Consider the following 22712-nt stretch of genomic DNA (forward strand, 5'->3'; position numbering starts at 1 on the left):
TTTAGTCAGCAAGTCTTTCACATGGTCGACACTGAACCTGGCTCAGGTCTTCTCTCTCATGTTGGAGCTTCGTCCCAACCGGCACAAGTCAGAACCTCGTGGGGACCAGTCGGCTGCGCGTGGGGCTGCAGCTGTGGTGTGAAACATTATGACCTCCTGCTGGTCTGATGGTGGCGGCGCTGGCAGCTCAACACTCTGTAATAGATGCAGCATATGCCAAACAAAACGGGCCCATCTGCCTCATCACTGAGGTAATTGCATTTTTCAAAGTGACAGCAGCGATGCATAATTCATGGTGAGGTGAAACACCAGCGAGTCCCACCACCGTACATGGGAGGGGGGTGAATGACGGGCGACTCTGAAGATAAGAGCGTCCTTCACATGCATGCTTTCAGAAGTGATGATTCAAACATCAGAGTACAGGTGTGTGTGTGTGTGTGTGTGTGTGTGTGTGTGTGTGTGTGTGTGTGTGTGTGTGTGTGTGTGTGTGTGTGTGTGTGTGTGTGTGTGTGTGTGTGTGTGTGTGTGTGTGTGTGTGTGTGTGTGTGTGTGTGTGTGTGTGTGTGTGTGTGTGTGTGTGTGTTGACCTCTGAGCCCTCCTCCCCCATGTCCACAAACAAACTTGTAGACACTGTTTGGAGACGACTCAGCCTATGCATCACAAGGCTCCAAAACCCATGGAACCACCTGAAGATCTGAGTCCAACAACCTTGGAGTGAGACGACAAAATAGATGCCACGAGTTAGGTGAATGAAGATGGACTTGGAGTCCTACAACCCCTCACTCAGACCACAATCACACCACATCTGGATCACTGTCTGGTATGGAATTCAACAGTAGAGCCGAGGGCCACGCTACCAGGGAGTCCTGCATGAATCCTCAGGTCATGCAGAACTGGCTGGAGTGGAGGAGAGCGAGATAGAGAAACACAACATTTCCAAGGTTGATCTCTTGGTGCATCCTGGGGTTCCTGGTGTAAATGACTGAATCACAGTCATTGGCGTGACTTGGGAACACTGTGTGGACCAGTGTAGTCATGTGATTTGTGTCTTTGAAGTCTTGATGGTGCAAGAACTGTGTCGTCTCCAAGACTCCGTGTGTGTTCTTGAAAAGAGGATTTTTTTTTCTTCTAAGCCTTCAGTTCTCCGTCGCGATTCCCTCCCAAAGGACGGGACCTTGGTTTCCCTGCTCGCACATCAACCTCATTACGTCGTCTGCAAATGAGGCGCATACCCACTCAGAGGTGGAAACAGATCATAGGTTCATCCTGCTCTTCTGCATACTCTCATTTTCCAAATGCCACCCTTCGATGGTCCGCCTCCCTGCTGCCGATGATCTGATCGCCCTGCTCCCGGTTCCTCCCTCTGCATCTCACTGTCCATCTCCTGCTAATCATCAGCAGCAAGAGGGTGGATGTAGATGGGAGGACGATTCTGGAAGAGAGGTGGAGTGAGGAGGGAGAGAGGGACAGAAGTGTTTAGAAAAAGAAGGGAGGAAAGCGATGGGATGGAGATAGACCACAGAGAGGAGGGACAATGCCGGACATGAAAGGAGGGAAGATGAAATGAGGGATGAAAGAGTGGAAAGAAGGAAAAGGGACAGAAGAGACAGATGAGGGAGGGAGGGAGAGTGAGGGACACAATCAATCAGTCAGAGTGAAGGAGATGAAGACAGAGATGAAAGAAGGTATTGATGGAGGAGGACGAGTCTGAGAGGGAATGTGTGGCTGTGTGTGTGTGCGCGTGCGTGTTTGGCTCTCCTGTGTATGTGCCTGCATGTGTGTGTTTTTTGTGTGTGTGTGCGTGTGTGTCTCTCCTGTGTATGTGCCTGTGTGTGTGCGTGTGCTGCCGGTAAACACGGGAGACAAAATGGCGAGCGACAGCCGGAGTGGGACTAAATTAGCTCGTCGTCCTGAGTTCTGCTGTCACGTTGTTTCTCCTCTCACCATATCTCAACTGTGTGTCTGCGACAGTCACACTCACTCTGAGGGCCACACACACACTCACATGTAGAAACACAAACGGACACACACAAGTAAACAACCGTCCTGGTCAGTTCGGAACACAGAAGAGCGCGGCGTGTGTCCAGGTCCGCACACAGGCGCACGTGTTGAGGTGGACGAACATTCATCAGTGGAGTCTGACGGCACCTGAACGCATCATCCCTGGTTTGCTCCTCTGACTGACAGTCTTGTGTTTTGAGCCTCAGAGCTGTAGAGCGAGTGTGAATGAGAGAGTTGGCAGTGACGATTAACTGCAGAGACGGTGCACTGCAGATGGAAAAATACTCCACAGTGCACACCGTCTGTGTTATGTTGCAGGAGCAGGATTTTAACATTTTGGTTTAAGAAAGAAAACATGCTTGGAAGTCGTTCGAGACGATAACCGTGACACTCTTTTGTTTGGCAGATGGGGACGGAACTCAAGACCAACTCCTGCCTGTGTGTCTGGACCAGGACTGTCAGCACAGCGCCATCTACCTGGCCAAGTCTGAGCAGACAGAGGTGAGCCCTCAGCATCCCTCCACCCGCTCCTACCTGCCTGTCACTCAGCGGCGCCCCTCATCATGTTTTGCATCAGCAGAGAAAATAAGCCACCATTATCTTGTCTGAAGCCATTTTCTCAGTCGCACGCTGCCATTAAGAGGGAGAACGAACCCATCTGATGGTGTCATCAACGTCAACACAGCAGCCGTTCATGTACATTTATGAGTCCGTGAATGCGCCCCATCATGTGCTCGTCATGTGACTAGTGTCGCTGGAGAGGCGATCTCCTCTTCAGCCTCGTATGTACAGAGCTAACTCAGGGTCGGAAGTTGAGAAAAAAGTTATCAAGATTTTTGTTTCCCAGATTCATGTCCAACCTCCATTTAGTTTGTCAGGGTGAATCTCCCTCAGGTTTCGGCCATTTAGCTCCCATGAGATGGTTGTGGCGGTTCATCAGATCACAAAACTCTCGGACTTCAGTGGCTCCACTTTGCCGTCACACCAGGCTTAGCTCCTCATCCTGCCGCTGTCTATTCCAGGCCAGATAATCTCCTCACCGCGGGGGGCTCACGCTCACCGCCGAGCCAGTGAGCGTCGCTTTGTTTGCTAAGATTGGAGTCACAGATCTTCAGGGCCACATACAGCTCGGCCCGATTGATGAGCAACAGCGCCAGCACCCACTTACCACCCTCCATGGTTGTTTTTCCTTCATCTCCCTCGAGCTGGCGAGAACCCCTCACTCTGCCTTCATCCCTGCTCACCCTAGACACTAGTTTTGTCTTTGCTGCCTGGACGGTAATGAAGTGACAGAGTGACGGTCTCATGAAGTGTGCAGCTTTCTGGAGCAATGTTCAAGTGTGAACCGTCTCTGACTGTTGAGGGAGTGAGATCTGAGAAGGATGACCAGGATGGTGTCTGCAGTCTACATTTGTGTGCGAGTGCCCATGGCCTTCATGTTTTGCCCTGGATGATTTTCCCCCAGGGTTGATTTTGCAGTTGATGTTGCTGTTTTTTCTCATTTGGTAGTGAAGCTTCAAAGGAAGCAAGTCACTACGAATCCAGTTAGAAACTGTAGTTTTGGAGAGAACCTGTGTGAAGTGCCCGAGCTTTCCTTTTCTAAAGGCTCTAATGTGGAAGTCCTTAGCTGGTTTGGATGCGTCTTCTGGGGTCCGTACCTGAGGCTGATGACTCTCAAATGAATGGTTAACCCAGACTCAACCCAACACAGGTGGCAGCATTAATCTTGCTGATGTTAAATGATTGCAAGTCAGTCTGTGCACTAACACTGCCTCCTAGCTAAAATTGACTGAGAATTGATAATTGACTTCTTTGTTGACCTGGTAAATTTGATGCGGCCACCAGGTCGTCACTTGGCCTATGACTTCACAGACAACAACATGATCGACACTAGTTTATTTCATTATGCATTAGATATTTATTACATACATATAAAGGTGAAAATCTAAACAACATTTAGAATTTGACAAGAGTAGGGTGAAGACGTTGGTCACCAAGGTGTTGGGCTGGTCATCTGAGCTTTTCCTGGGTGTTGGTCGCTTGAAATCTTGCTGTGTTGCAGTTGTCGTGCGCCTGAGTGAACCCACGTCCTCATCACTCACTGGGCAGGAGCTGCCTGTAGTGTGAGTCACCAGCACAGAGGTACCACAAACCACGACCACCTTTGGTGTGTGTCTTAGTGATTGGGGTCAAGCTTGTCCAGTAGTTAGAAGAGACACCAGCCCCGAGAACCTGCCCGTCACCTCAACTTCTCCCATGGGTCCAATGAAAGAATCATGAGACGACTGTCAGGAGTGGTCTGTGTCTGGAGAGTGGCAGCTAGAGTGAAGGACTGGAGTGAGAGCTGCTCTGGTGACACTAGCTCAGACACAAAGACAGGAAGCAGAGCCAGAAGAGTCACAGCTGATGCTCAGTATATCAGAGGGACATGTGGGGAGGTTTGAAGACAAAGACAGGGAGGCCAGACTCAGGTGGAGAGGAGAGACAGGGGACTTGTTGGATGAAGAGTGTGTGACATGGCAAAAGAAGACAATTGAGCTTCATGCATGAGATGATGGAGGACATCACAAGGCTATTTAGGTGGGGGAGGTTTACTTGCTGTGACAACCTCTGTCTGGAGGTGCCCAAATTTCTCTCTCAGGTGTGTGGTCCCCCCTCCGAGGCCAGTACCAAATCTGAATCACATTTTTTTTTTTTAGCCAAGAATTGATATCACGATTCTTTCACGATTTTTTCCCTCATGAAATATGAACGTTATTGCACACATAAAACATGACAAAACAAAGTTGCAGCTCCAAACATATATTTTTGGCAAAATGTCCTGTAAACAAAGGATGATTCAATGAAAAAATAAAAACATTCAACTGGTCATAAAAATTGTAAAATAAATGTGCAGAAATAATACACGTCTGCCAATATACTAAGGAGTCAGCAATAAACAGAAATAACCCTGACCTTGGCATTCAAAGATTCCTGGCAAGAAAGAAAGAATTGGAACCATATCTCTTGCTACATGGGAAGCAATTGTCTCTGTTATTTCTTTACTCTGGCTGGAGTTATGTGGGTGTGGCGTCGCCTTGAGCAAGGTGCCCAGATAGATGTCTGCGTTGTTGAACTACTTTTGGACCGCTGTCCTTGGACAGTTCCGTCAAATTGCACTTTTGAGGTGATGATGAAGATTTGTGGCGTTACCTTACCTTGCAACGGACCTACCACCACCTGTCACCCCGAGTACCTGGGATAGAGAACAATTGCACTAAAATTAATGTTTGTTTGTCAGCGTTGTTGATCTTCCTGAAATTCCTTTTCCTTTGGGGTCAATCCCAGCGACTCGGGAGGGAGCACAGGGGACACCCTGCTCTGGTTCAGCACAGGCCACATGTTGGCAACAACGGTAGCATGTAGATTTCAGGAACAGAAACACTCTTATTTCCACGTTGTCATCACATCCATGACCCTTTGGAGACACTTCTCCCCCAAGTCGACTCGTGAATAATCTGGATTATTACAAAGGAGGAGCGCAGGAGGAGCAGAAGGACGACGCGACGCTGGCGGCTGAACATTCCCGTCCCGCAGAGAGGAGCAGACACACGCTGATCGCATTAATGTAGCACGACTTCACTCTTACGCTCCATAACTCCAGAACGTGATGGAACACAAATGAGCGGACGTCAAGCTCACTCCTCTTCTGTTTCCTGGTTTACTTCACCAAGTCACACTGCCGCAGCTGAAGTGAAAAAGATGTTTTCGGTATAAATGGCACGCAAGAATGTTATTGCTGTGAGTTAGTGATTAGGGAAACAGTGGTTCTGATCTGTGACCTGTGAAGGGTCTGTTTTTGGAACAGTCCAGGAGAGCAAGTCAGGACTCTCTGCAGGTCTCTCTAACATTTAAAGGTCATGTGACGCCTCTGTAGCAACAGTTGGCATCATGTCAGGCGTCTCGATCTTTGCTCCTCTCTGAACCCACACGGCTGGTTTAAAGATCACATCCTGGCTGACGTAGACGTGCCAGCTCTGTGCTGTGGCAGCCAGACGGCCCCCCGTCCGGCTAGCCGGGTCAGCTGTTGGTCAGCCAGGGGTCAGGGAGGTGACACTGTTAGCAGGAAGCGGCGTCCTCACTGAAGCGGCGACGTAGGGTCTGGCCTCATGTCGGGCTGCAACACTGTCACGTCGCCTGACAGGTGACTCTGCCAGTCTTTTAGTGCTTCCACCTGGCTTTTGAGTGACTCTAACCTGCTCTGTGCTGCTCGAGGTTTTTCACTCTCTATTCTCTGATACTCTGCGAGTCCATGAACTGGTGCCTCCTGCTGCCGCTGAGACTCAGTGAGATGTGTTGGACTCGCCAATCGACTATTGTGATTAGGTCAAAGGAAAGAAAATGACCTCTGATATGAAGTGAGTCTCTGTAAATAGTATCACTTGTCTATAAAATTACAGGAGTTGCAGCAGTCGCGAGTTGTCATGAGTCAGCTCCCGCTGGAAGTAATTTATTTTGTGACTTTATTGAAGGTCATTCAGCTTGATCAGGCAAAAACAAGGCTCTTGATAGTCCTTGATCGAGTGACCTTCAGTTGGCGCTGGTCATGTGATCCACAGCCCTCGGCCCCTCCTCTCCCGCCGGGCAGCGTGTTGCATCCAAGTCGTTATATCCCGGAGATCGTAAAAGCTTTCGCATCATTAGACGCCGCTTTGAAATTTTATTTCACTGCCTTGTTTTCTTTGGATGTTAAAGCACCTCGGTGTTAACCCGCGCCTCGCCCACGTCCTCCCCCCGTCTTCACCGCAGGCTGCCCACATTTTAATTTCTTGGCCTAATGAAGCGCGAGCTCTTCCCTCTGCCGAGTCGAGTCAATGGGAGGCTGCGAGCTTGTCACCTCTTCACTCCAGTCGTCAGCTCCTCGTCTTGTTCCTCTCCACTGTCTTCCATGTTGACAATCTCGTCGCCAAGCATCTCGCCGAGTCATTTGTTCGCAGTCCGCGCGCGTGATAAGGAGCTGTTTGTATGCCGGATCCCAACCGCCAGCGCCGTTAAAGGTATCAGATTACCTCACGAGTGCAAATCCCATCATCGTCTCCATTAAGCAGCTCATTTACACTCGCAGTTGGCCGCTAATATTCCAGCGCCGCGACTGCTCAGTCCAGTTATGAGGCGCGAGTGCTGTGACCGAGGGCGTTAGGCGCTATTTCAATACTCTGCCATATATGTAGTGATTAAATGTCACAGCCTGCCACAGCGCAGGAGACGTGGCGCTTCACCATCCACTCGTGTCAAGTGCTTCTGAATCAGATAAAGGCCTTCGACCTTCGTCATCCTCCAGTCGGGATTCCCCATGTGACGTAGTCCAGACCCGTTCGATGATGCAACACAACAATCACCACAGATACGCAATACTTCCCACGAGAGTATAAATGGTGGTTCTCATTTTCTGGTCATGATGGCCAAGTAGAAGGAGCTCAGTGAGGATCTGCGTCAGCATCAGTCACTGACCAGGCAGGGACCAGGGCATCCAACAGAGGAGGTCTCCATGGGCGCAGGCCAGGGAAGACGCTACTGCTCAAGAAGAAACATCCGGAGGCTCGTCTGGCCTTTGCTCGAGGGCATCTGAAGCAAGGTCTGATGAGACGAGGTTGGGAATATTTGGACATATGGCTGTTCAATATGAGACGGAAAAGGGAAGGTGGTGGGAACATTTGGGGATGCTTCTTCTGAGAAAGGAGGATTACATCATGATCCTCATGGACAACATGAAGGACTCTGCTGAAAAACTACAACTTGGCTGCAAAAATGGTTGTACCAGCAGCAGAATGACGCAAAACATACGGCCAGGGTAGTGAAAAAGTGGTGTTAACGTCATAGAGTGGCCTAGTCAGAGTCTGGGTCTCAAGCCGGTCAAAAGCTTGTGGAGGGAGGTAGAGACCAGAACGATGGCTAGAGAAGCCTTTGCCAAGGACGAGTGGGTCTAAATCCCAGAGGAATCCACTCTGAATCGCCAAGGAGCTGTCCCGAAAAAAGAAAAGAAAGAGAGACGTTGGACTTAATAACGCAGGCGTATGAATAATTGTGAACATAGATTTTTTTTTTAAGTCAATAAACTTAACAACACTGAGACAAAGTCTTACATTTTGTATTGGTGATATTTCTTCACTCACAAAGCAGCTTTACAAAATACGTTCATTTCGACCCAAAAATAAACTGACTGAAATGCTTGTGGGGTATGAATAGTTTTGAGGCTGAGCGGTTATCAGGATGGTGGTGTGGTATCCCCGTCACGACACAGAAGTCATGAGCGGCCGAGTGTTGACACGACCTCACAAGTCAAGTCTGCTCTCACTAATCTAATAATCCGACCATCCATCCCAGCCCTCCCACCTCTAACACCCGCGCAACTCAACGTTTGTTTTCTCGACCCAGGACAAGCCTTCTCCTGCTCCCAGCGTGACATTTGAACGTCTCCTGCCGATCGATCGGTCGGTCAGTGAGCGGGGCATGGGCGAGTGGCAGCCGCTGATGCTCCATTATCCACCATCATTTGTGTTTAATGCTCATGAAAGAGGCGACAGCCGCTGCGTCTTCTCATCTCTGGTCATTTCCAGCTCGCCCATCCTTGCTGGACCTCAGTAATCGTCTCCACCCGTGCGGCTGCTTCTCTGGCAGCCATCACACAACGATCATTTAATGAGAGCTTCTCTCTGTCTGTCTCTCTGTCTCTCTCTCTCTCTGTCTCACTCTCTGTCTGTTTCCCCCTCTCTCTCTCGCTCACTCTCCCTCTCTCTCCCTCTCTCTCTGTCTCTCTCTCTCTCTCCCTCTGTCTCTCTCTCTCCCTCACTCTCTCTCTCTCCCTCTCTCTCTCCCTCTCTCTCTTTCTCCCTCTCTCTCTCCCTCTCTCTCTTTCTCTCTCCCTCACTCTCTCTCTCTCTGTCTCTCTCCCCCTCTCTCTCTCTCTCTCTCTCTCTTTCTCTGTCTCTCTCCCTCTCTCCCCCCTCTCTCTCTCTTTCCCTCTGTCTCTCTCTCTCCCTCACTCTCTCTCTCTCCCTCTCTCTCTCCCTCTCTCCCTCTCTCTCTTTCTCCCTCTCTCTCTCCCTCTCTCTCTCCCTCTCTCTCTTTCTCTCTCCCTCACTCTCTGTCTCTCTGTCTCTCTCCCTCTCTCTCTCTCACTCTCTCTCTCTCTCTGTCTCTCTCCCTCTCTCTTTCTCTCTCCCTCACTCTCTCTCTCTGTCTCTCTCCCTCTCTCCCCCTCTCTCTCCCTCTCCCCCTCTCTCCCTCTCTCTCTCTCTCTCTCTCTCTCTCTCTCTCTCCCTCTCTCTCTCTCTCTCTCTCTGTCTCTCTCCCTCTCTCTCTCTCTCTGAGAGCGTGTGTCCGAGCTTAATAACCTCGCAGCTCTTCTGGACACAATATGTCGCCTCAACATTGATGAAGACTTAAACTGTCCATCTGGACTCTGTGTCTGATTCTCTGTGAGAACTAGAGAACGTTCATGCTTCTCTATTTCCAGGCTTCCATCCTTGTCTGCAGAGAAGATTTCAAATCTTGATTGGAAACTCTTTCAATGGTAGTGAAGAGATTCCAGGTGTGTAAATGGTGTAAAGCCCTTCGGTCTAAGCCCCCGGGGACCACGAGTCGTCTCTGGTGTTTGGGTTCAGCACTTATTTTACTTGGATTTTTGGTGGCCATATTAAAAATGATAAAGTAATAGTGCCAGAGCCTCACAACAGTTGGATGGGATCCATCATGAGGCAGCACTGGGTTTGGTCCATCCATCTTCTTCTGAGGTCGCAGTGGCACCAGCTGACTTGGAGAGATCCAGACTTCCCTGCCTCCTACCTCCCTCTTCTGGGTGATACCAATACGTTTTCAGGTCAACTGGGGGACATCCTCCTTCCCCTGGTTATCTTCTCTTGGAAGAGGTCCTACTCTGAGTCTCTGCTTCTCTCTCTCACTCGGAGAGTCCAGGCAGAGAAACTCTTTCAACCACAACCACAGTGGAGAGCTTTGTCTTCCGGCTCAGCTCTTTCGCCACTTTCCGTCACTCATGAACAAGATACTTGAGCTTCAACACCTGGGGAAGATCTCCAGTCTGGAGTGCTGGACAGTTGATCCTCTTCCCGACTGCTTCACCTTTGTTCAGTGAGATTGAAGGTCTCTTCTGCAGGGGCTCTTTGTGGCTGGTTTCTCTCAGGTGTAGTGGTCCTGGTTTATGCTTTGCTTAATTGAGAAAGTGCCTCCATCTTGTTTTATCTGACCCTTGGTGTGACTATTAGTGGGCTGATGAGGCTTCATGAAAGTGTGTCCTTAATTTCCAAAGCCACTGGATGGCGCTCTTAGCATTAGAATGTATGAAAAGGCACATTATTTTTAACCGACAGCGCCGCCCAGTGAGCCCTGTTTCATAAAGGGTTCTAGGTTCAGCCATGTAGTACTTACTGGTGAGTGGCAGATGGAGGGAGAAAAGCCATGTTAGGAGCTCAGGTCAGTTGTGAGTCTCATGTCTTCATGTGTTAGGGACTGTGCTGATACTGTGTTGACACTGTGTCACTGAATACTGACACCTGCTGGTCATTAAAAATCCCTGCAGGCAGCCGACTTGACAGACTGAATTGACCCTGGTTTGATGACCTACTGTATCCAATAATGTCTTTGATTATTCCATATCTTTAAATCTTTTAATGTGAACATGTATTATAATGTGAAAAAACCAATCCAATGTTTTTACATTCTCTCAATTACACTATAGCTTGAATTTAACTTGAATTAAAGTGGAACAAGACAAGTGGAAAATTTAAGGCTAACTGGCTAGAGATTGAAAGAATCACATAGTATTCTCTGACAGGAGTTCCGAACGCGGCAGACAGCTTGCGTTTCCGTTGGAGCTGGCCACTAGAGCCACAAAGACATCCACCAGGAACCTTAAACAAGCGTGTGTCTTGGCATCTTCGTCCTGCGGTTGTGAAGTCAGCGCTCCGCAGGCGGAAGGCGAGAAAATCATTTCCATGAGTTGACTGTTTTAATTGTTCAATTGAAAGGAGGGATGACCCCGGGTAAACCCGCACGCCACTTCCTGCTCTGCGTCTGAGTAAACAGGACGCCTTTCTCTCGCAGGATTCCATCAGTCAGCAATTAAGGCCTCTAATGAAAACAGCGCCGCTCGCCTCCCGTTACTTTCAACTCCATTAACGTGGAGTGAATAGAAATGCGTGCAGCCACAAAGAGAAGCCGCTCTCTTGAAAAGTGAATTAAAATGTTCCAATTCTTCCTTTGTACAGTCGTCACCGGTTAATTGTCGTGGGGGCAGACAAAGTGGGAAGTCAGGCCGCGCGGCGGAGGAACCGCCGTCCTGTGAAATAGCCGCTTGGTGAGACGTGATAATGACTCGCCAGGCGCTTGGGGAGGGGAGGAGGGGCCTCTGTGGCGGGCTGTTTGTTTCCATGCCTGATGCTGTACCCATTAGCTCAAGCGTTTGTCTATGGAAAATACTCATTGCAACGTTGAAAACCCACCGGGACCGGTATCACTTCAGCGTTTGAGTTCCTCAGTGGCGGGAAGTAGACTCGCCTCTTATGGCTTCTCATCTGTCGTTCTCTGATTTCTAGTTCCCACTCCCTTCCTTCCGTACGTGCTGGAGGCGTTTTGTAAAGGTTGGCCCAGACTTGCAGAACATGACGTGATAGCTGCAGCTACAGCTGCTCTGGGTCTGTGCTCCAAACACAAATTCCTTTGTGTCCCTGACGGTGAGATGTGCAGGCAGAGTCAACACAAGGGTGGTTTCACGAGACATGCTTGGAATACACCTCACATACACGAGCTATGTATCTTCACTCACCCTGGCCTCCCTGCTCCATGGCTGTCATGGCAACACTCACACCATTCTTGATCCGGCCCTTTTGAAAGGGCTACAGTGAGTGAAGCGTAACGCTTCTGTTCAATAATGGAGTTTTTGCTTTCGCAGTGGCTCACCGTGCTGACAGACTTCAAGCAGAAGGACACAGTGTGGACTTTCCCGCCGGGGACTCCCAGCCAGCCGCTGACCCTCCGCATCGGGGACTACAACCTGGACGGCTTCCCTGACGCTCTGGCAGTCCTCCGCAACTCCAGCAACGGGTAGGATGTCGATTTGATGGTTGATGTCCTGCATCAGCAACCCTCTGGATCTGGGTTCCTTAGGGGTCCGCTCAGGGGAGGGAGTGCGACAGAAAAACAAACTCAACTCAAGAACACACACCTGCCTCACTGAGGCTGCTTGGGACGGCGCTTCATGACGTTACGCTCTACTCGCGTCTTGTGTCCTTGGCTGCTGTGGTGTGTTTTGTTTCCTGTGTATCGAGTGTTGGAGACATTTTGGAAGTGGCAGCTCCACCGTTTCTGCAACTAGCCTCTTACTTCGTTTGGTCAACCAAGGGAGGAGAAATGGGCGGCGCCGATGTTAGAGGTATGTCGACGCTAACGTTAGCCTGAGTGCTGGCTGACTGTCGTTTGCTAAGAAGGAACAACAACACACTCATTAATGTTGTGTTAATGTTGTCGGTCACGGTGGACCCTTCAGGTCACTGACCTGTGACACTGGGAATCTACCTGCACTTGGTTTCAAGTCAGCTCCGGAGCCTCGGTTTAAGGTGATGAATGGCTAGTGCCCTGGGTCTCGGGAGTGTTGGGGTGCAAACTGGGCCTGGTCCAAACTATGGGGGACCTCGTCTTGCCAACAGCACCAGCCTGTTTCTATCGATTCACGCATGTTTGCCCGCACCCCCCCTCACCCTCTGCGCCCCTCTCCTCATGCAGGAGATGCCCTCCTGGCCTGGTGTTAGAAGCACTCATCTGATCTGTTGTCTGACAGTAGCGGCTGAGTGGTCAGCGGGAGGCTGTTGGCAGGTGTGAGGATGGGCCGCGTGTTTTTATGAAAAAGTGGCTGTGAAATGAGGCCGCTGAGTTCAAGGCCCTTTAGAAAGCAAGTGCTGCTCTAACACCAGCGCGTGTCTTGATGGAGCTGTATGGATTATCTTAAGAGATGAAGATAAGATTGCTGAAGAGGTCAGGCGCTGATTGACTATGCATACTGATTATACTGTGCACGCCTGTGTGTGTGTGTGTTGGAGGTCTTGTAATACCAGATATACTAAGACGTTCATCGGAGAGAGGCTTTATAAAACACACGCTGCTGCTCTTGTGGGTTCTATATATAATCATCAGTAAGTCCTGCAGGGCTTAACTCTTTGTGCTCCTTCTCATCTCCAAATGACTTTTCTCGCGCCACCTCATCTGCAGAGCTCTGGTGATGTGATGCCCTCCACTCTTTCAGTTCGAGCCTCGTGATCCAGTCTCCATGCACACGTCCCACTGTCCTCTGTGTTCAGAGGGTGGTTTAGGACCTAGGATACAGTATTTTAGTCTCCATCTGATCTGGTCCCATGTGGCTCTGAGGCCGTGTGCCGCTGGGGTGGTGGGGCTGGAACTGTATTGTGGCATTTGTTACTGAAGACTCAACTGTCAATAAACGGTTAACACAAAAATATTGACGGTAAAAAACAAACAAACATCTGTTTGTTTCCACTTGGCACTTTGGTTTCCTCTCACAGTGCAAAAAACATGCAGATGTTAATTGACTGTGTGTCTGTGTGAGTGTGTGTTTGTATTCGTGTCCTGTGATGGACTGGAGCGCTGCCCAGGGTGTCGCTCACCTCCTGCCCTGCAGGAAGAAAGCAGACCAACTCAACTGTCATGGAGTGTTGACCACAGGAGAGAAAAGTGAGGAGGAAATTCCGCTCTGTTTACGAAGTGAGATTTTGAGATGAACTCCTGCTTCAATTTGCGAACTCATTCACGCTGCTGTGCTCGCTCATCCAGCGAAACCCTCTGCACCACTGCAAGACACTTTACGTGTAAACGATCGTAAAAGCCACCGTTTGACCGTGTTTGAATGGAAAAGATCCCATCTCCTTATTTCACCAAGTCTTGGACTCGCTCTGGTAAAGTCTTGACTCTGACTACTGCACATCTAATCTGTCTGTCTGTCTGTCTGTCTGTCTGTCTATCTATCTATCCATCTATCCATCTATCTATCTGTCGTTCTGTCAGTCAGTCTGTCGTTCCGTCTGTCTGTCGTTCTGTCTGTCGTTCCGTCTGTCCGTCGTTCTGTCTGTCCGTCGTTCTGTCTGTCTGTCGTTCCGTCTGTCTGTCGTTCTGTCTGTCGTTCCGTCTGTCCGTCGTTCTGTCTGTCCGTCGTTCTGTCTGTCTGTCGTTCTGTCTGTCTGTCATTCTGTCTGTGTGTCGTTCTGTCTGTCATTCTGTCAGTCTGTCTGTCTGTCTGTTGTTCTGTCATTCTGTCTGTCTGTTGTTCTGTCTGTCATTCTGTCAGTCTGTCTGTCTGTTGTTCTGTCATTCTGTCTGTCTGTTGTTCTGTCTGTCTGTCATTCTGTCAGTCTGTCTGTCTGTTGTTCTGTCATTCTGTCTGTCTGTTGTTCTGTCTGTCGTTCTGTCTGTCTGTCATTCTGTCTGTCTGTCGTTCTGTCTGTCAGTCATTCTGTCTGTCTGTCGTGCTGTCTGTCATTCTGTCTGTCTGTCGTTCTGTCTGTCTGTCTGTCTGTCGTTCTGTCTGACGTTCTGTCTGTCGTTCTGCCTGTCTGACGTTCTGTCTGTCATTCTGTCTGTGTGTCGTTCTGTCTGTCATTCTGTCAGTCTGTCTGTCTGTTGTTCTGTCATTCTGTCTGTCTGTTGTTCTGTCTGTCTGTCATTCTGTCAGTCTGTCTGTCTGTTGTTCTGTCATTCTGTCTGTCTGTTGTTCTGTCTGTCTGTCATTCTGTCAGTCTGTCTGTCTGTTGTTCTGTCATTCTGTCTGTCTGTCGTTCTGTCTGTCTGTCGTTCTGTCTGTCTGTCGTTCTGTCTGTCTGTCGTGCTGTCTGTCATTCTGTCTGTCTGTTGTTCTGTCTGTCGTTCTGTCTGTCTGTTGTTCTGTCTGTCGTTCTGTCTGTCTGTCATTCTGTCTGTCCGTCGTTCTGTCTGTCTGTCTGTCGTTCTGTCTGACGTTCTGTCCGTCGTTCTGCCTGTCTGACGTTCTGTCTGTCATTCTGTCTGTCTGTCGTTCTGTCTGACGTTCTGTCCGTCGTTCTGCCTGTCTGACGTTCTGTCTGTCATTCTGTCTGTCTGTCGTTCTGTCTGTCTGTTGTTCTGTCTGTCGTTCTGTCTGTCTGTCATTCTGTCTGTCTGTCGTTCTGTCTGTTGTTCTGTCTGATGTTCTGTCTGTCTGATGTTCTGTCTATCTCTGTCTGTCCTGTCTGTCTGTTGACCTATCTATCAATCTGATCTAGTCGATCCATCTATCTGTCCATCCATCCGTCTTACCAATCTGTCGATCTGCTGATCCGTCTGTCTGTCTGCCTGCCTTCCTGCCTGCCTGTCAATCTATCCACCTGTCGATCGGTCTGTCTATGTCTGTCGAACTATCTATCGACCTATGTGTCGATCCATCCATCTGTCTCTGCGCAGTGGAGTTGCCCATCATCAGGGAGAGTCGAAGCGTGTGGTGAAATCACAGCTGCTCTGACTCACCGCCCACTCTCCGCTCGTTGACGTTCTCCTCTTCTAATCTGCTCTTTCTTCTCTAGCTATTATTTATAGCAGATTTTTTTGCTTTTGTTTTTTTAATAACAAGCCAGCCAATCAAGTTTCCTCCTGCTCCACCAACGTTTCTCCTCGGAGCAGCCGAGTGGAATCAGAGGAGCCGTGTGCAGATGGAGGCAGCAGACGGGAGTTGCCAAGCTCCAGGAAGAATTTCTGGATAATCAGGGAGCGTCCAAAAACCCATCTCCGTTTAAAGCTTGACGCAGAAGTCTGTTTGACAGACTCACTGCCAGAGTCGAACCCTGACACGTACCAGCAGCAGGACAAAGTTTTCCAGAGGTGCAGCAGGATGCAGCGCAGATACCGCTGACGCTTCAGACTGTTCTGTCTCCTGGTGCTCGCACAGCTGTCTCACTGCTGACTCTGTACATATGTAGATGTGCGTCACCTCACGCTGAGAACTTCACTGGAAGAAGACCGCTGAGACTTGAGACAGGAGTCGGTCGGACAGTCATGCGATTCTGGCCTCTTTGAGGTGTTCCCCAAGGACCTGGATCAGATGTGTGAGGTTGAGAACTTGTTGGTTATTTTGGACTTGCAGGCACGCGGGTCTGTGAGGTGGACCGGGATGTGGTGGCTGCCTGGTGTTGGGTCCTTGTGCCGAGTCTGTTTGTTCTTCAGCTGCCCGTCGGTCACTCTGGTGTTGCTGTGGACACGTTGAAGCCAGAGTAGTGTAACGAGTCGGTCACTCTGTCAGAAGACAAGTCACATGACGGGTCACCGCACACCGTGTCCGTCACTCGGACGTGCTGCATCAGAAGACGGTGGAGCTGGTCCCTTCAGCACACAGTGATGTTGGCAGCTGCATTTGGCGGCTCCCGATACCTCCTTCCTGTGGACACTGTAACCTCTGGCTGGTGTCCCACAGGCAGATTATCCTCAGCAGTAATCATCTGTCCCACCACTGATGAGAAGACACACAAGTCGTCGCAGAATCTGCTTACAGTGAGCGATATAATGCCATGAATGTGGTTCTGAACAATCATGCTCTGCAGCTGTCAGGTCCATGCTGTGACTTAGAAGGTCAGTGTGCTGCCCGACCTTTAACCTGCAGCAGATGCCACCACCACAGGAGGAGCAGGAGACCTGCTGGAGCTGCTGGACGCTCATCTGAAGCACAGCTTCAGCTGCTGGCTTTGACATCTATTTGGCTTTTGAGTTCTGGTTCTGAGGAACAGAGGAAGATTCCAGTTGTCTAAACTGAACCCTTTTTGTCACTTGCTTGAATGCAACCGTTATTTCAGAACAGTTTTCATTTCACAATATTAACATTAATTTCTCAGATTTTTGAACTTCTGCTTAACCAGGTTCAGACTTTAGTTTGTCATGCCAGTATACGTCATTATTAAACCTCACACTGCGGCTTTTCAGTGACTTCATACCTCACAGTTATGGATTTTAGATTTGCCCATTATGCATCTTTTCAAGCCTTTCATTTGTTTCTTAATTTTAGTTGAGTTAACTTGTTCTTTTTTCTTTGTCTCGGGGTCTTGTTTGCGAATGAGGTCAGGATGGAGATGGACAGCTGGATGTTCAGTCATGAAGACTGTTTGATGGTGAGGCTAGAGAGCTCAGCCAGAAGACAGAGCTCTCCCTAGGTGCCATAGTTTCTCTGTCTGGACTCTCAGAGGAGGCCCTCCAAGAGAAGTCACTCAAGGTGTCTCTCGTCTGGATGTGTCACCATGTGTGACTAGTGAGGCGTTCAACCGGGAGGAGGCCTGGGACAGACCCAGGAAACACTGGAGGCGATGTCCCTCGTTGCATGTCTCTCATTGTTCCTTTGGCTGAGGTTTCTAGAGGGAGGTCTGGGCTTCTTTGATTCAGCTGCTACCCGACTTGGAAACAATGTTCATGATGTGTTTAAGTTTAAAGACTGTAGGTTGCCATGCTGTCGTCCTTGTAATCTGAAGTGTGAACAGTGAATCAGGGCAAAGATTTCAGTGTCGGCAGTTCAGAGCTCCAGCAACACTTCCTCTTCCACCTCTGTCACACGCTTCATCCCAAACTTCAAACTGACACTCCCAGAGTTTGTGAGTCAGCCAGCTGCAGCTCTGCATGACAACGACAAGTCTGCCTGTCTCCAGAGACCCGACTGTGACTCGTGTCGGTTCAGATAAACAATATTGCAGCCTCGGAAACTTCACCGATTCCAAACTGTTGTGGATGACTCCAGTATTTATAGCTTCTTGAACGTTCCACAGCTGTCCTGAAAGCAGAGCCAAAATCGTCATTCTCTCATTTCAGCTCCAAAAACATTTCGATTTGCTCGTCGCCTCGGCAGCCCTCGCTGAGCGCGGCGCCCGAGGTTTGTTTGTGTAGGTGGGATGTTTGTGTTCTCGGAGCAGGACTTGCTGTTCAGAGTGAGGTCAACTGAACGCACTGGAACTCACTGACAAACGTTTGCTTGACTTGTTGATGCTCGAGGACACTCCACAGCCTGCAGGGGGCGCCCTGCCACTCTTCATGACAACTAATCAAATGCTAATGTGAAGTCATATATATATATATATATATATATATATTACTGATCTTTTAAATTGAAATTCCGCAAAAGACAGATGAACGGCTACAATTGTGCCTCACAGGGAGTCACAGCGGTCGAGTGAGAGCATGAATGGGTCAGTGTTTTTTTGGATGGCACATGGTAAATGCTGGACGAGACAAATCGTCATGTCACAGCGATGAAAAAGGAGCAGTGTGAGGAGCAGCTCGCTCCATTTCTCCAGTGGTTGAGTGTAACTGCTCACCCCAGAGGCACCAAAAGTGCCCATTTGTGTTTGGTGTGAACCATTTTCCACCATGACATGAAGGAGACGGGAGTGACATTCAGTACCAGACAATGTCACCACATGTCTGCTGATGTGAGCAGCCCCTGTTGAGAAGAAGGTCCAAACTTGGACTGGATCATGGTGTATCAGGTCCGGTTGCACCAGGAGCCGCCAGGCTCCACAAACACACCAATGGCACTGTAGTCCAAAGTTCAAGGATCCCTGGTGTCATGAGGGAGCTGGAGTCTAAACAAGCATCTCATTTGCTGGAGTCGTGGCAGTGTCCTTGAGCAAGATACCCATCGTGCAGCTATTGTTAGAATCCAACACACAGGAGAGCAATTACCTCACTCGTGTTCCCCGGCCGCTTCCTCGCTGACTCCGAGAGCCGTCATGTTTTTTTGCTGACCTCCAGAGAGTCTCTCTCAGCGGGGAAGCAAGAATCAACTTTGCGGGTCTGTTCGTTGCTCAACCGTTTACTTTTGAAAACGAATTAATTCTTCTTGTGAAGGATTTGCCGGCTCCCCAGCATGGCAGATCTGGAACGCTGTGCGAGCGCTGGAGCTGGCGCGTGAGGTCTGGAGGGAGCCGTGGGTGGGGCGGTGTCCCCACGTTACCTGGACGCTTCTGCAGCTGATGTTTCTGTGCCAGATCAGCACCATTACTTTCTCACCTCCTCAGCCCCACCAAAATAAAACACCCGCTAACCTGCAGCTGGCGCTCTCACCTGCAGGAAGAGAGTGTTGATCAGTGGGATGAGAACCCACTGCCCCTCCAGCAACAGCCAGTGCATTATCACCTCAAAAGAGATTCATCTTCAGTTGATATTTGAGGAAAGAAGTCGTTGTTAAGGCAGGCCTTTCCAACGTTTGGCTCAGGGTCTGTTTGTGGCCCTTCATTATGGTCGTAGGGCCCTGGAGCTCCTCATTAAATATCACATCCAATACTGGGAAGCAACACTGTGACCCTCGACAATCTTTGTTCTTACAGTAATTATAATGATATTCACCAACCCAACTAGCGCTGCGGATATTTGACCTGTGAATGCTCTAGTTAGCACTGTTTCCGTACCCAGACAAGTGAAAGCTGGCAGTCGCCTGCTCCTCCCTGACGGTGTAGTTTTGGTATCACAGGTACATCTCAATCGTGGGGGGAGCCGAGCTGAAAATCCCCGTCTCTGACCTCATCTTGTATTCCAGAAATAGCTGCCTGTCTCGCTCTCCGGCTGCATCCTGCTACAGGCTGACACTCGCACATTAGCACAGCGAGCGGCCCAGCGGAGGGTGACATTTAGACCTTCCCCCCTTGCAATCCGGGTCTCTCATGAAGCCGGAGCTCCTCCACATCAAAAGCTGAGGGCCAGCGGGACTCTGTGACTCCAGGAGGGCGTCGGATGAATAGGAAGTGTGTGTGTGTGTGTGTGTGTGTGTGTGTGTGTGTGTGTGTGTGTGTGTGTGTGTGTGTGTGTGTGTGTGTGTGTGTGTGTGTGTGTGTGTGTGTGTGTGTGTGTGTGTGTGTGTGTGTGTGTGTGTGTGTGTGTGTGAGAATGCTACCTGACAAGAGAGAGGGGCTGCAGGAGAACTCTGGTTCTGTCAAACACTCTCTCGCTGTTTGGATTCAGGAGATATTCCTGATAATGGGACCTTAGTCTGATGAATTAATGTAAAGATGTAAACAGACCAGCTGCTAGCACCACACCTGGTCGTCCGCTAGCCGCGAATATTCACCTCAGAGATGGTTCACAGCATCAACAGCAACAGCACAACAAAAGCATGCTTCCTCCTCTGCATATTTTCCCAATCTAGAATCCTTTTAATGGGGGACGGAGGGGAGACTCTGACTCCTCTGACCTGTACATAGTGAATGATAGAGCAAGTGGGATATTGTGTATCTTGTTGTTGAGTGAGTGGAGGTTATAGACAGACAATCTGTGGTGAAGAGCTGAGCCAGAAGACGCTCCACTGACAGTCGGTATCTCCTCTCACCTGTGGTCACCAGCTTTGTAGTGACCCGACTCTGTCAGAGAGTCGTCCAGGAGAGACTCAGAGCAGAGCCTCTGCTCCCCCAGCAGAAGATATTGAGGTGCCCTGGGCAGGCATCTTGTGGATCAAAGTACTTTTAGCATCAGACTGACCATCAAAAGGATCCGTGTCTGGTCAGATGTGGATGTTTCCTTGAAGGATATTGGATCCCAGCTCAGCTGGACTGGCGTGCTCTTTAAATGCACCTTGGGATGTTAGTTGTGTTTGGCAGGCGATGGCAGGGCCGTGATTCAACGCCATGACGCGAACAGCTTCAGGGAGAAGGCACACACACACACACACACACACACACACACACACACACACACACACACACACACACACACACACACACACACACACACACACACACACACACACACACACACAGTGTTGCTGAGCTCTGAGGCTGTAGGTCAGTGAGCGGCTGACAGTAACGTGGTAATGACCTCTGGATGAGGCTGTTCTTCTGCAGGATCACAGCACTGCCCTGCTGGTATCAACAGATTGACTTCATCTCAGGCCGTGTCTGGACTCTCTCCACCGTTTCACAATCTGCAGTATTTCCACGTGCAGTCCAATATCTTCTTCCCACTCTCAGTGAAACCATGTGTCCCTGTCATGTAGTTATGTTTCTTTTTGTATTTTACCATTTCAACAAAACATGTTGAAAACCACCATCGTACTGCTTTCGATATTTCCAATGATTCATGTCCATAATTCTGGAGGGAAGTGGGCTCTTACATCAGAGATGGTGGTGCCCAACAATCATTTACTGTGGGGTGATTCACACCTGTGTGAAGCTTCTCTCGTCCTCGTGTTAGTGTCTCCCACCTTTTAACCCTTGATTCTGTTCGGCTTTCTTTTGTTTTGTGATGAGTTTTATGCATGTGCCAAAGAAGCTAGAAGAAATGGTACGAACTAGAAGAGTGGTTCAGTCACCAGAACTGGGTCTGACTCTTTTTCATGTATTGCTTTGCTGACTCCACTGATTCAGTAAACTCCAAGGACACGGATGGATTCAGTGAGTCCCACACATCTCAGTGAGTCAGGAGGACCTGAGCAAACATGGATTCAGTGAGTCCCACACATCCTAGTGAGTCAGGAGGACCTGAGCAAACATGGATTCAGTGAGTCCCACACATCTCAGTGAGTCAGGAGGACCTGAGCAAACATGGATTCAATGAGTCCCACACATCCAAGTCAGTAAGGAGGACCCCAGGAAACCTGGATTCAGTGAGTCCCGCACATCCTAGTGAGTCAGGAGGACCTGAGCAAACCTGACAGGGAGATAAATGCAGCCCTTCAGAGGAATCACCCTGCTTCTTCTGCCTCGCTCGTGTTATCGCCAGCCCGCGCCTCTCTTTTACTCGCAGCAGGTCATCACTCTAAATTGTCTCCACTCCACAGCAACAGAACATCCTGGCTCTCACCCTGCCATGCTGTTCTTCTCAAGTTTTTCAGGAACATCCTGAGCAGACATTGAGTAGAGACACGGGACTGGAGAGTTTGGGGGAGACCAGTTCCTCCAAACAGGGTCCTGATGAGGCGAGGGAAAAGAAAATGCGCTCCTTCGTGAGACTCTCCTGCTGCAGACGTGTTCTGTCGCTCTCTCTGGAGATGAACCGACAACCATTGTGAATCAATTCAACAAGACAACTTGTCATTTTCTCTCTCAAATGCTCAAATAGATGATGAGTTTTCTGTCTGTCTTTCGCTTGCTCTCTCTCTCGGGCTGTAAATGCACCGAAGAGTTCAATCAGACCCGGTTCTGGTGCCGCTGCGCGTCTCTATCAGTATTCACCCCGACTGTGCAGCCGCCAAGAGCCGAGCGCACTGTTGCTAGGCAATGCCATTAAAAATCCATCCTGTTCTGTATGTCGGAGCCTGTTGGTTTTGTCGCTAATACCCGAGCGTTAGTCCTGTTTCCACTGCAAAGAGTCGCTTTGACGACGGCGACTCGCTGTCCTCGGATGACTCGCAGAGCGTGCCGTTAATGAAGGTTCTCTGAGGTCAGGGTTCCTCGGCACAGGCGCGAGGAGGGAGCCACAGTGGTGTGTGTCCCACACTCTGATGTGCTGCGACTTCAGGGTCCAGGTCTCCTCTGTGCCCTGAATGGTGAAAGAACAAGTGCCTTCTTATCTATCCCAGTCCCTCGGGCGTGACAGCTTTGGTGGCATCACTGAACCCCACGGATTCAGAAGAAGTTCTCTCCAAAGATCAAGCATTTCCGAGTCAGGGCTTTTCCAACAGTTGACAGCTGTCCAGGTTCGAGATGAGATGAGTTTCTGTGTGTCCTGAAGGAAAGTG

At 49.6% G+C, this 22712-nt stretch overlaps 1 protein-coding gene across 1 annotated transcript in view; it reads left to right on the forward strand.

Moving 5' to 3' along the window:
- itfg1 (integrin alpha FG-GAP repeat containing 1) overlaps positions 1-22712 on the forward strand; it is a 94579-nt gene that overhangs the window by 36624 nt on the left and 35243 nt on the right. The window contains exons 9-10 of the mRNA XM_053864480.1: positions 2409-2503; positions 11949-12100. Of these exons, the coding sequence (XP_053720455.1) occupies positions 2409-2503; positions 11949-12100 (247 nt within the window). The remainder of the gene's footprint in view (positions 1-2408; positions 2504-11948; positions 12101-22712) is intronic.

This window comes from Synchiropus splendidus, chromosome 5, assembly GCF_027744825.2.
Source record: "Synchiropus splendidus isolate RoL2022-P1 chromosome 5, RoL_Sspl_1.0, whole genome shotgun sequence".
NCBI lineage: Eukaryota > Metazoa > Chordata > Actinopteri > Syngnathiformes > Callionymidae > Synchiropus > Synchiropus splendidus.